Genomic DNA, 13,569 nt, shown 5'->3' with positions numbered 1-13,569 from the left:
GTGTCCCAGCACCCCACACTGTCGGTCCCCACACGTGTCCCCATACCCACGCGTGTGTCCTGGTACCCCCACACGTGCCCCAACACCCCCCGAGCCCAGTTGGGGCTTTAACCCCGGCCGCAGCATCCGCCCGCCCCGGGCAGAGTTAAGGGGAGCCGAGCACCCGTCGGCAGGGCCAGGGTGCCGGACGAGGGCTCCCCAGGGAAGCGGGTGCCCCCCTCGGCTGCTGCTCCCCCCCCCCGGAGCCAGCCGCACCCAGGGCGGGGACGAGCCAGGGAAAGGGCGGGCGAAGGAGGTCGCCCCCAGCCCCGTGCCGTGGGGACACCGCGGGTCCCAGCGCCCCGGGGAAACCCGAGCGCCGYGGCGGCTTTATAATTCATGGCCCGGCCCGAGGCGCTCAGGTTTCGGTCAACGGGCACGCGGGGCCGGTGCCAAGCGCCCGCCGCCCCCCCGGCTCACGGATAAACGACGGTCCCGAGGCTGAGCGGGATTTGGGGGACTCCTCGGTGCTGAGACCATGCGGGTGCTGGGCTGCAAGGGGGGCTGCCGCGCTTGCCCAGAGCCCCCACACTGGATTTAGCCCCGCTCCCAGCCAGAGCCGCACGAGGCGAGGCAGGATCGAACCCCTCCAAGCCCCAGGGCCATTAAATCTCCCCCATATCACAGCGCGGAGCTGGTCCCTCCGCCAGCCCCTCCAGGCACCGGGAGCCGCACCGAGGTCAAGGCCCACAGCAGCTCCGTGCACGGGCCAGAAAACCCCCCCGGCCCCCCCCAACCTGCCCCACAAACCCACAGCTCCAGACACGGGTGATGGTTAAAAAAATTTCGGGTTTTATTGTTTTGCTAAACAATACTAAAAAATTTTCCTTTTTATTTTTTTCTTCTAAAGGCAGGGCTTGAATTATTTGATTTTGATCCATTTATTTTAAAAAACAAAACAAAAAAGGTAAGGGAGGGGGGAGGATCATGGCAAAAAAAAAAAAAGGAAAAAAAAGAAAAGAAAAGAAAAAACCAAAGCAAAGGGGAAATAACAGGCCCTCACGCAGCTCGTGCCCTACCCCGGCCTCCCCCGAGGGGGGTTGCGGCCAGGGCAGCGGGCGGCACCGCCTGACGCCGGGCGCCGCGGACGGGGCAGCGGCGGCGAAGCCCCGCGCGGGCGCTCGCTAGCGAAGCGGCTCCGAGCCCCCCGGGGCGCTCTGCAAAGGCACTTGGGCTCCCGCGAGCCGCGTCCCACCGGCCTCACGCCACCACCGAAGGAGGCGGCTCCGGGTCGGGCCCTGCCGAGGGCAGGGGGACGCGCGGGGGGGCGGCGCACGGCAGGCCCCGGCCCGCCACCCCCCTCGCAAAAAAAATCCTGCGCTGCAAAACCCACTCCAGCTCTCCACAGAGTCCCGGGGAGGGGGAAAAAAAACCCTCGGACTCGAGGGCTGATAGGATCGGAGGGTTGATTTGGGTCGGGGTCGGGTTTTTTTGCCATGATCCTGGTCAAGAGAACTGCTAGAAGCAGAAAATATTTAAAGAACATTTTAATATATATTCATATATATATTTAAAGATAAGAAAAATAAGACTAATTCAAGCCTTGCCCTGTGCAAACAAAATTAAAACGAGACCACGCTGGTCACAAAGGTCCCGATTCAGTTACCTCAGTCAGCTTGTTACTTTTATTTTTAGAGGGGTTTTCCGGGGATAGGGACGGGCGAGGGAGAGATTCTCCTATGTTACAGACGGGCAGAGAGGGAGGACGCAGGGTGGGATGGGGTGACAACCCCCCTTTAGAAAAGTAAAGGGGGGGGGGTTCTTGGCAGGGGAAGAGGAAAGGAAAGAAACGTCAAAAAATAAAACTAACAAAGTCTGACTGGCTTGTAGGAAAGAAAACATGGCGGACAAAAGAAAGTCTGTTAGTCAAGTAATGCATGAGCTTTTAAATTATTCTCTTTTCTCGTTTGTTTTAAAGTCTAAGGTTTGGAATCGGCGAGCTCCCCATTAACGAGCCCGAAAGGAAATAAAACTGAACCCCTGCCCTCCCGCCCCGGCCTCTGCTGAAGAAGTCGACGTCTCCTGCTGGGTGGTGGCAGAGTCCCCGGCGCTCCGAGGGTGGGACTCAGGATGACAGGGAGGTTTCCTTCTGTGTTTGCTGTGCTTGTGAACGTTGCATTACCTTTTGGCTTTCCACATCTCTAAAATGTTTCTCGACCTACGAAGCGGGAGGGCGGGAGGGACAGAAAGAGGGCTCAGCGAGGCAGGGCGCGAAGCGGGCAGGGGCGCCACGGCCCAGCCAAGCCACCTCGCCGCGCCACGCGCCCCTCCGGACAGTGCCGTGCGCCTCCCACCCCCGGCGCGGACCTGGACCCCCTCGCCGTACTTACTATTTTGCGTACGTGACTCAGCGCACTTCCCTCTTTGCCTTTACAGTTTTCCACTTGATATGGAGGGGCAATAACAACTTCTTCCATCACAACTATGTTCTTCTCCTGCCATTTACAGTCTTTAATGCTGCGGGGAGGCAGGAGGGAATAGGATCAGCATCTTCCCGGCAAAAGAGCAGACCTCCCCCGGCTGCGGCGCTGCAGAACTGCCACCCAGGCCACCGCCGAGCAACTGCACCGCTCCCGCTCTCGCCCCACGTCCCGCCGCCTGTCCCAGGCCACCCAGCCGGAGCAAGGCCGCGCTGCCCGTGTCTTGTTGGCACAGCTATCGCTGCAGCCGTGAAAACTGCCCGGCGCCTCTCGGGCACATCCCACTCTGCCAGCGAGAGGCACGAGCCTGCCGGGACGGGCGGGCGTGCAGCGCGTGCCAAGGGAGGGCAGGGAGCAGCGAGGAAACCGCCCTCCGTCCCACACCGTGCCTTGACCTGCCCAGCGCGTCACCAGGCCGCGTGGCTCAGGCCAGCGCTGCCCGGGGGTACGATTAAGGCGGCGTTTGCAGTGTTACGCTGCAGCCCAGGGGTGCCAGGCAATGCGACCCCCCCGCCAGGCTCCTTCTAGCCCAGCTACAGGCACATGAGCAGCTTTATCCCAGGCAAGAAAGAGCCAAAAGGGAAGCGTCTGGGGCAGGATCAGAGCAGGTGCCAGTACGGGACAGCAGGGTAGGGGAGAGGGTAACAGCAGGCAACTCCAGCAGGAACAAGGAGCCTGGAGTACCAGCGAGACCAGTCAGAGACACTTACGGGGAGCTCCTGCCTCAAGAGAGCTCTCTAGCTCCCAAGTTATCCCAAGGAAGTGATGGAGGGGGGTGAGTGGCCCAAAACACTGCAGGTCACCAGGGCCAAGGCAGAGAGCAGAAGCCACTGATTGCATCTGCAGGAGGACTTACGTCTTATGTATAGTCTGGAAGAGCTGCTGTCCTTCCAGAGAGACACCAGCACTAATTGCATATGCCTGGCTCAGCTTCTCTTCCTTCTCCGTCCGTGCTTTGTTGGCAAGCTGGAGGGGAGACAAAGAGACACGGAGCTCCGCTGAGCGTGATCCGAGTGCGGACAGACAGACACGGTGCCACGAGCAGGACTGAGAGCTGCTGGCCTGTTCTCAGGAGCGGGGCAGCTCACAAGCAAAACCACAGGGGTAAGAGGAGACCAGGCACAGAATCGGTCAGCAGCGCACTTCAGCTTACACACAGCATTATTCGAGTGACCAAAAGTTGGCCTCCAGCAAAAAGCCTTGCAGACATGCGGGGCGAGCAACCGTGCTGTTGCCTGGAGCTCTGACCTATGCCGGGTCCAAACAAGTCCACACAAAACTCACCAACAGCACCTGCAAGGTCTTCCCCTAAGAGCTGAGAGAAGTTTCTCCTCCTTCCCAGTGCAGCCATCCCTGCTCCTCAGAGCGGGTCTCTGTCGGGCCACCAAATCCCTTCCGGTCCCACTGCACTGAGGTGCTGCACGGGCAGAGGACCTGCTCCCTGCGCTGCTCCCAGCCACCCCCACAGGCTCGTGTCCCCCATGTGAGTGACGCGGGCTGGCACTGCGGACAGGCCACTCACCAGCACTGGATTCAAGCCAGCGGGACAGGAGCAGAGCGGTCCCCGTGCAGGGAGCCCAGCCTCACGTTCGGTCCTCGCCTTTGCACAGGTCCGTGGCAAGCAACATTTAACGTTAAGTCTCTCATAGACTAAAATACAGCTCTGCTGTTCACCGTTTGGATCACAAGTTAGATTTCAGGGCAACTTCAGCTCATGGTTTAACCTGTTTCAAGTCATCTTCACCACTGTTTGTGTCCCCTGGACATTGTGACCAGCCTTTTCAGGGATGGGGCGTGCTGAGAGGGTACCGTCTTTCTGCATTGCCCTGTTCAGGCAAAACCCCCCGAGGGAAGATCAGCTGCTGGGGCCAAATACACAAACGCCAGATTTCCCTCTGCCCTTTCCGAACACGTTGTTGCACTTTAGGTCCAAACCACCTTCCACTGCTTGCTGTTTATTCAGCACTTGACAACCGGGGACGCAGACGGGCAAGATGAGTCCAGAATAACCATTACGTTAGGGCTAATATGGTGTAAAAGCCTCCACATAGACCGCGCTGGAATATGAGCAACTTTATCCCAGAACGGTTATTCTATTCCAAAAAAAGCAAGGCAGTTATTTGGGAACAACAACAAAAGAGTCACTCTGGCAGCGCACAACGTCCGCATGTGGGGAAGCTTAATCCAGCGCTCCCATCATCCCAGAATAGAGAGGGAAAACTCCACCCCTCGCTCATCCCCTGCAGTAAAATCCACAGCCACAGCATAGCTGCGACTGCTCCGAGGCAGGAGACGCGCAGGCAGCGGCATCCTCGCGAGCGACCCGCCGGACAAGCCGTTTTTCCCCCGCGAGAGCTGCTGCAGTGGAAGAGCCACATTAGCATCGCCTCCCACGCCAGCCAGCCCTCCTCCGTAGGAAAGGCCTCACACTTGCAAGCGCTCCAAAATGCACACCCAAAAAAAAAAAAAACCCATAGCTTTTTTCCCGCCTAGCTCTGCTCAGGAACAAGTGCGGGTGGTAACGCAGACATGCTGAGCCTCGGACGCTCGCCTCCTGCCCGGGGCTACGTGGTGCCCACCTGAACTCCCCCCGGTCCCTTCGACTGCCTCCCGTGCCCTCCCCCAGCCGGGCAAACCGCCTCGCTCCCAAGCGAGCGCCGCTCTCACGTGGCTTTCCGCTGGCACGATACGCCGGGCTGTGCCACACAGGACCTCTAAACGAGCCGCTCTTTCATCGAGGCGATCCCTGCAAAGCGGGATGGCACTCAAAAGCCGCTCGAACCGGAGGTGCGGGGAGGGGGACAGACTTCAGAACTGCCTGGTCACCCGTTTCCCGAATCCCTCACAAAGACAACCGCACCGATAAAAGCACTGCTCCCTCAAAAGCCCGGGCAGGAGATGAGGACGGTGGCACTGAGGTCAAGCACTTCCCTTCAACCGGCCCAGCTCCGCTAAGAACCCGGGACGACAGCAGAGGCCCTGATGAGTGAAAGGGCAAACACGTCGCAGCCTAAGACACGGAGGAGGAGACCTGCAGTAGCGGCACGGTCTGGGACAGCCGCGAGCAGAGAGCCGCTCCTGACCTGAGGGGCGAAGCGAGACCCAACTTTCCCGTGCTGCACGAGGGACGGCTTCACACGGTAACGCACGACAGCAGGCGCCTTCCCGAGGAGCAGTCTCTCCCCCTCGCCCAGTGACCGAGCGAGTTTTTCAATCAAAACCCCCTGGTAGTTAATGACGGTGCACTTCCCACAGCAGCAAAGAAACACTTTCTAAAGGCCCTCTTTCAGCATGAAAAGCCCAAGCTCCCACTGAGCAGGGGCACTTTCTGTAGCAAACAATGCTAATACGTGACAGATTTCCCCCTCCCACCCAGCCCATCTCCTGAAAAAGCAAACCCTAGGCAGAAATAGCCTGTTGTGTCTGCTTTCCATGCTCAGATGAGCAGGGCTCGCTGCAGCACCGTTCTGCTTGCTTCTCCTTGCTCCTGAACCTCTTGGCGAACAACTAGGAAGCCTTAACAGAGGGACGGGAGGGTGAAGAAAGGATCCTTTCCTTGTTCGCTAGCCTCCGCTCCGGCCCAGGCAGCGACATGAACAGGCCCTGAAGCAGCCTGCCCCAGGCCTGCGCAGAGATCGCTCTCTCCTGGACTGCCAGCCCGACTTCAAAGCTGGTTTATAAGACTCGGCGCAACGTTCCCCAGTAACTTTCCTGCATCTGAGTCATCCAAGCAAGCGCCAGCCTTCTCCAGGGCTTCACGAACACTTCCTCTGGCTGGGGCTCTTCCCCGAGGCTGGCAGGGAGACTCACCACAGAAGCTGATGGACCTGGTTCTCAGCTGGCTCCGTCGCCTTCACCAAAACACTATTTCTCTTGTGATGTGGATGGGTTGGACCTACGGCACTGAGCAGAGCAAACCTCTTCAGCTCCCCCCCATTCCTGCAAAGGGCTCCTCCAAAGATCTTCCCACCAAGCAGCACTTTCCTTGCAGTTGAGCCCTTCGCAGCACACATTTGAAGTCTAGATTTGCTTTGCCCATTTCTAAGGCTACGCTTTGCCAGGCCTCAGGATGCTCATCTAGCTCAGAGCAACGGCCACATCAGCTCGTCCTTCCCCTGCCTACTCGGCTGCTCAAGTGCCAGGTCCCAGGAGAAGCACGTGCCGAGACAGACGAGTCTAGCTTTGGGGAGAGCCCTGTGAGGAAGGCAGGTAACAACCAGCATCCGCAAGGAAATCCCAGAGAAGCTCAGAAGAGAAGGAGCCCTTCACGTGCACTGCCACGCACAACAGCAAGCCACCGAGGGCAGCATCTCGCCACTGCTTCATTTAGCACCCTTAGACCCCAGGATTAACAGCACCCAGCAAAACCCCGTCTCGTCAGAACGGGGGAATACGACAGATGACTACAACGGTTCAGGCTTTTCCTCGCCGCCTGGCAGGGCTGTAGTCCTCTTGAGGACAGCCATCAAGTACACTTCTAGTGCTCACGCTTCAACCTTGGCTAGTCTCTTAACCACGCGCCAAGATCCCAACCTGAAGGGTCCTTACAGGGGAAACACGGGGGCGCAATAGGACGCGCTCTCCCTGCTCATCGCAGCTAGCCACGGACAAGAAATGAATTGGACGTGCCGATTCTCTAAACTTCCAGCCTCTCCGATTCAAGCGTTCAAAATAGCTGCCTTGTTCCCACTGCGTGCTGCTCCCTCCGCTGCACTGTGTGGTTTCACACCCCCCATCTCCAGTGAGCATCTGAACGCGCTAGGGCTATTAAGCGGATTCAGATATGCACCTTGTGCAACAATTCCATGAATGAATGAGTCACTTCCCTATTCACATCCGTATGAATGATACAAAATATGCGCAAAGAGAAGAGAGGCAGCGAGGCCCAACGCGCGTCCTGCCATATCCCCCTGCCGCCAGGACGGCCTCCTGCCCACCTCCAGCACCAGCAGCACGGCGGCCCGGCGAGGAGGCCCGAGGCCAGGCTACTCGGGGAAAGCACACGGTGTGCCCCAGCATGGCCCAGGGTGGCTGGCGAGTTATGGAGGTCCCGCCGAAACCAGGCAGCTGAGCTCGCCGTGCCACTCGCTCGTGTCGCAGTCGCGGATGGCTCCTCGGGCAGACTCCGGAGCACCGTGCCAAGCTCCCGCAGCTGGTGCCAGCCCTGCTCAACGGGCTGGCGGCCCCCCAGATGTCCCAGCTCAGGCCCCACAGGGCATGGCCCCTGCAGCGCTGGAGATAACCTCTCAGGTCTTGGCTGGCAGCTCACACGGAGCCGACACAGGTGCCTCCTACCCTGGCAGGACGCACTGCCCGGCCCCCTCGCGCCTGCAACACTCGCCAAAGCGGTGCGGCCGAAGAGAGAGATTTTATCCCCACCGCCCAGGGAAGACAACCATTTTGAGGCTCTCCTAACCACAGCTCAAGGAAAGACACCCCCTTCCTCCCCCTGGCTCCCAGCCCCCTTCCAACACCGCTACCCCATACGTGACTCACCCACCCTGTTCTCTGGGCCCTCCGTGTCCCATCTGGGATGCCCGCCCAGGCTCAAGCGCAACAGTAAAATTTACTACTAAGCGAGTCAGAGTGTGACGTTTGCAGCCCAGGCGACACATTCTTTGTTTCACAGCTCTCCTCTCCCTCCAGCTCCTCTCCTTTGCTCCCACAGCTGCAGATTTTACCGAATCCTCAGCAGTTCAGGGCCTTTTCAATAACATCTCCCTCGTGTGCCCATCACCGGCAGCAGGAAGCTTTGAGTTCAGCTGTATCTCGACTGAACTGCTGCCAACCCTTAGTCACACCTTCATTATCTTCCTATTCCGATTCTTCGCAATCCCCTTTCCTACTCCTCCAGCCACCCTGCAGCTGTCATGGGGTCAGCGATCGCACAGCAGCCTTTTGCTGCAGCAGCTTAAGCACAAGGCTCTCTCCCCAGCCGTCGCCCTCCCGCACCCTGGCTATTTGCTAGCGATTCAAAGTGGTTCCCCCTTGATTTTCACTCTTCGTCTTCACTGAAGCCGCCTCCTTCCTCCCTGCGAGCTCCCTCAGCGCCGCTGGCTTCCCAGCCGCCCTCTCCGGAGCGCTGTCGGCTGTTCTGCATTCAGGATGGCTCTCCCGAAGCTGCCTTCAACAGCTACCTGCAGCCGACACGCAGCCCGCTTTCCCCCTCCCCACCCCTTCCACTGCAGCCAGCCTGCAAGCTCATTCCCTTTACCCCTTTTCCACCCAGCAGGTCTATCACCCACTCAGATGGGCCAGATCATCTTCCAAACCCAGGAAATTTTCTAGTCCTGGCATTTGCTTTCTATCCGGGATCTGCTAGCAGAGCTTCAAGAGCTCCACTGTCTCCTCAGGGCTCTGCTTGCTCTCCAAGGTCTCTCGGAGCAGCAAGACAAGGGTTTGTCTCAGAGCATCACAAGCGCGTTCCCATGTGGCAAGAGCTCCTTCCTCCATTACCACCAGGACCAATTTATCTGTATTCCAGTCCCAAGGCACCGGCAGACCCCAGCTCGCCTGCACGTTTATGGAAGAGGAGACGTGGGTCAGTGCAACGCAGAACAACGTGACTGCCACAGGACAGACGGGGACACGGCTACATGGGGGGCTGCACACAGGCTTCCATCCACTTGACACCGCCTAAATACAAGATTCGGTTTGTTTTTCCCGCACCAAATCCACTGCAATTACTTTGATGCCAGAAAAACTGAAGTATCTGAAGCCAGTGTCACGCAAAGCATTTTCCCCACAGCAGGCCTGTCCACCTCCCAGCTGCACTCTCAGCGATATCGCTTGATGCAATTACAAGGAACAGTTGCATCTTTACAGCAATTGTCATTTGAAACCTCTGTCAACATGATAATCCAGGGAGAAGGAAGCTTGCAGGAGTTGCAGGCCGCTCAGCCAAGGCCAGCGGGAATCCAGCCTGCGCCACCCAAGCAGCACACTGCTCCCCGACAGCGGGCGGCCGCGGCATTGCAGGCTGGATGTTTCCCGAGGAACTCGTTACCGCAAATACCAGCCAGCCTTGGACACGGGAGAGCATAAAACCAACCCGCAGCCACAACCTACCTGAAACTACCTACAACGAAAGGAGGTTTCCACATGGAGATACAAACTGGGAAAAAAATCCCATAACCAGACCCAACACGTGGCTTTCCCAGAGCTCCTCAAGGCTCCAGTTTGACCACATCCCCCCAGTACTGCATTCTCTCCCAAACACCAACCCGAAGAGGCACGTGGCCTCGAGGCAGCAGGCTGGGGCTCTCCCGACCCACAAGACCCCTCTCTGGGGCAGGAGGGCTGGAGCTCCTCACGCTGACCTTCCCCAGCCGCTTCACAAGAGCATTTCCACAAGCATCCAGAGTTTGGGTTCACTTCCCTTTCTTTGACACTACCACCGGGAATCAGAAAGTATCCTCTTTTATACAGCATAAAAGGCAAATCCTCAAAAGTAAAACTAATTGTGTGTGTTTTACAGCTCCTGTCCACTCTCCTGCAATCAGACTATATCAAAAATGATTCAGTTTTGGAAAAGGAATAACGTCCATGTGGGTAGGGGGCACAGGGAGAGGGGTCACCCCCAAAGCATTAACCTACCTGCAGCCTCTTCTAGCATTAGTGCTCACGACAGCACATGAAGTTCCCTAGCATGCTCTTAACCTAGGGTCTCGGGAGAGACCACCTGGGAGGACCTGCGCGCGACAGGTTAAGAGGTGGGAAGTCTCACAAGGTAACGAGCAGTGTGACAGCTTTGGCGATATCCAAAGTTTTGATTGGAGAATTTGGATCATTTGCTGTCACAGGAAGAACCTGTTGCATTTTTATGCAAAGGCTTCAGCATCCCATCAGAGCAGGGGAGCACAACGTGCCGACCTTCCCTCTCTCCAGCCAGCAAACTTCCACGTCGCTCTGCCAAAAGCTTTGGGGCTTCAGTGGGAGCTGGGAGGACCAAGACCACTGGATTTTTTCCAAGTGAAAAGGGGCTGTGCGGCCTCAACATTACTAACAGCATCCCAGAGGTCCCAAAGCAGAAATCCTTGGCCACAGTCAGTGTTTAAAGCTGCAGCTTGCATCCACTTGCCAGCACAGAGATCCATCCACATTTACTCCTGCTAGGAGAAGCCAGTGCGCAGTGCAACAGCCTCCAAAGAGGGCACAAGCCACAGTGCAGGGCAAAGCCATTCGCCCTGTGCTCCCAAACCGAAACCTTCAGTGCTTTAAAGGGAGAACGCGGCATCACCCAGGCGCTTAAATCTACACAGCAGGACCACGTTGGAAACTCCAAACGATGCTGGAGCCAGCACCATAGTATAAATATAGACAAAAGGAGACTTCGCGCACAAAACTGATGCACAAATGACAGCAACAGGTCCAATTCCCCAACTACTGCCCAACCGAGCAGAGCATCCAGCCCATTGACTCTCACCATTCAACAGCTCACGCAGGATGCCACAGACTAGCAAAGAATCCATCTCTCAGTGACTCTCAGAGGAAAAGAAGCCAACGACACTGCTCATCTGGCCCCGCTCACCCCAATGCGCCTCGCAGCGCACTTCAGCAAGAACCTGGTCAGCAAACTCCCCAAAGGCCTGGACTTCCCTTGGCACAGCGAGATGCTGGAGTCCAGTCACGTACATGTCACCATGAAGGTTCCTCTCTCTCGCCTAGGACCTCAGCTTTGGCGCTGAACAATCCCTAAGCACAGAGGGATTCTGCAGCCTTACTGCAGAAACTCCAGCGCACGCTAAGCGACCTCCAGCATACAGGTCACAGAGACTCAATACGCTGACGAGATCTTAATCCGACCTTCCCCCCAGCAGGGCCACGTAAAGTCATCGCTGAAGCAAGTGATTTAAAGTTTAGAAGCTAATGCATCCCCAGGAAGAGGAGCAGCATTAACTTCATCACACAAATCCCTTTTCCCCAGGAGCAAGCATCTCCAAACCCACGAAGGGTAAGTTCTTACCTTGCTAACATTGAGTGAAGCTAAAGGAGGAGGGGTTTCCGTGCGGTCATTAATTATTTCCACTTCTGAAACATACTGTAAGTTTACAAGCAGGATATCTGCGTGATTAGGCTTTCCACTGGAAGAGGGGCATTCTGGAGGAAAAAAACATTAAGGAAAACAAATCTAGACAGAGACATGCCTGACCACAGAGAGCTATCCAGAAGCAAGTCAGGAGAACATTTGATTTTTCAGCAAGTGAGTTCTTCCACTATCCCAGTGCCTACTCAGCCAAGCACATGGTCAAAACCCAGACAACACCACCAATCTCCTCTTTGACTCATTTGATGCTGACTTGGTTTTCCTGACTGGAGTAGACAAGAACTTTCAGCCAATAGCTGCCGTAACCACAACATACGTGACCTAGGATGCTGCGTGGTCTTTTCAGAAGCAGCAGCTTAGCCCAGGCTAGTCAAGGAGGTGCAGAGATCCTGCTGCCACGGTTTCAGCTGCAGCACAGACTGCTTCGCTCTTCACACAAGCATCAGGCAGCGAAAGCTTGTCCACACAGGGAAGCTGACCAGAACAACTGTTGTGCCTTAAATTTACATGTTTCATGCCCATAACTGTTTCCTTATGTAAATAAAAGCTAAACCAAGAGCCTCCACAGAGAACAGTCCCCTAGTACAGATGTAACATATGTTCCTCTACAGGTCCGTGGAAAAGGCCTTCTCGCCCTCGCTCACCTCCCAGATAGTACCTCAAACGCAGGCAAAGGTTTGTTATGGTTGGTATTGCTAGCATGACTGGAAAGCGTAAATTAGACAACAGTGCACCACCCCCAGAAAAACCTTTATAGAACTGACATTAATTCCTGCGCAATCTGTTCCCGCGGAGGCTGCATAGTTAGCCCTCCGCTCTTTCATCTGCTGGAACGAGCAGGGAACGCAGCACAGCCACTGTGGGCTTCTCGGCACAAAGAGCCTCTTCCACATCAACAGTGTCTCCTCCTAGGAAGAGACGCTCACAGAGATCAGTTTTCCTCTTTCCCATCTCTCTTGAGCCAGTCTGAGCAGCTGCTCAGGTGAAGACCTCACTAGCAAACCCTTCAGTAAAGAAGGGAAAACTCGGGATGCCCAGGGAACTCTGCGCAAGTCAGTCGCTTTCTTTGGAAGGATAAGATGGAGCATCCCAACTTTTGAAGAAAGATCCAGACTTACAGCAGAGCCTGAATGGGAACTCTCAGACTACTACCTCGTGCCTTGGGCAGACCGTCAGCCTGATCCACTGGGCCAACCTGTGGGACATCTTTCAAGACTTTCCTACAGCACCCAGGCTCGGGGAGCTTCCCCCGTATGAACCGTATAACCACGTCCCAGGATGAATTACAGTTCTTTCACTGCTCACGTCCCTATTCCCGAGCGCCCCTCCAGAATTGTAGCGCTGTCCCAAACACCCACCAGGGTGTTTCCTGTTGTCTTTCAGTATTGCTCTTAGCTGCAGCCTCCAGATGCAAACCTCTCTCTCACCCCCTCCATAACTCACTGCTTCCCTCCCGAACCAGCCTGGAGCCAACAAACCACCCCAAGCACTGCTCCAGCCCCCTTCCAACACCACTCCCTGGGCTGAGCATCCGCCTTCACGAACTCTCTGCAGCTCCTCTGCCGTTTCATAACAGCCTTTGCCCTCACCGTATTCACAGGTTAGAAAGAAAAGTACATGCTTGTGCATGTGTATATATATTTTAAATCCCCTAGCACTGCTTCCCTCCATGCAATCCCAGGCCCCATGTCCCCTTCCCTCCCCCAGCCACATGGCATTTCTTAGGCCTCCACCCCCAGCAACCCCACAGCCACCCGCCTGCACATGCTGCGAGGAGCAGCCTTCGCTTCCTTGCCAAGCCCAGGCAACTTCAGCCTCCCCCCGAGGCAGCCCCATTTCAGCTGCAATTCTCCCTTCAAGACCCCCCAAGTCCTAGAGCTCATCTCCTCCCTATCGGGCTCCCCTCTCCAGCGCTCTTCCTTTCCCCTGGAAGCCATTCCCTAGCTCGCCCTGCCTCCTTTCAGCCCCCCCAAGGCTGCCCCTTTCCAACTCCTGAAGATGTCCCCCCACCCCCGGGCTCCCCTCACCCACCTCCGTTCTCCCCACAGGGCCCCTATAACCCCC

At 56.6% G+C, this 13,569-nt stretch overlaps 1 protein-coding gene across 1 annotated transcript; it reads right to left on the bottom strand.

The window, feature by feature from the left end:
- Positions 1-1,913: 1,913 nt before the first annotated feature.
- Positions 1,914-11,571, bottom strand: LSM12 (LSM12 homolog; the record flags this gene model as incomplete). Its single annotated transcript, XM_026057242.1, has 4 exons — positions 1,914-2,197; positions 2,370-2,496; positions 3,316-3,425; positions 11,425-11,571. Coding segments are annotated over 4 exons (477 nt in total), but the record flags the coding sequence as incomplete, so codon positions are not given.
- Positions 11,572-13,569: the final 1,998 nt, after the last annotated feature.

This window comes from Apteryx rowi, unplaced genomic scaffold, assembly GCF_003343035.1.
Source record: "Apteryx rowi isolate R43461 unplaced genomic scaffold, aptRow1 scaffold_1375, whole genome shotgun sequence".
Classification (NCBI taxonomy): Eukaryota; Metazoa; Chordata; class Aves; order Apterygiformes; family Apterygidae; genus Apteryx; species Apteryx rowi.
This window is presented reverse-complemented; position numbering and strand designations above follow the sequence as displayed.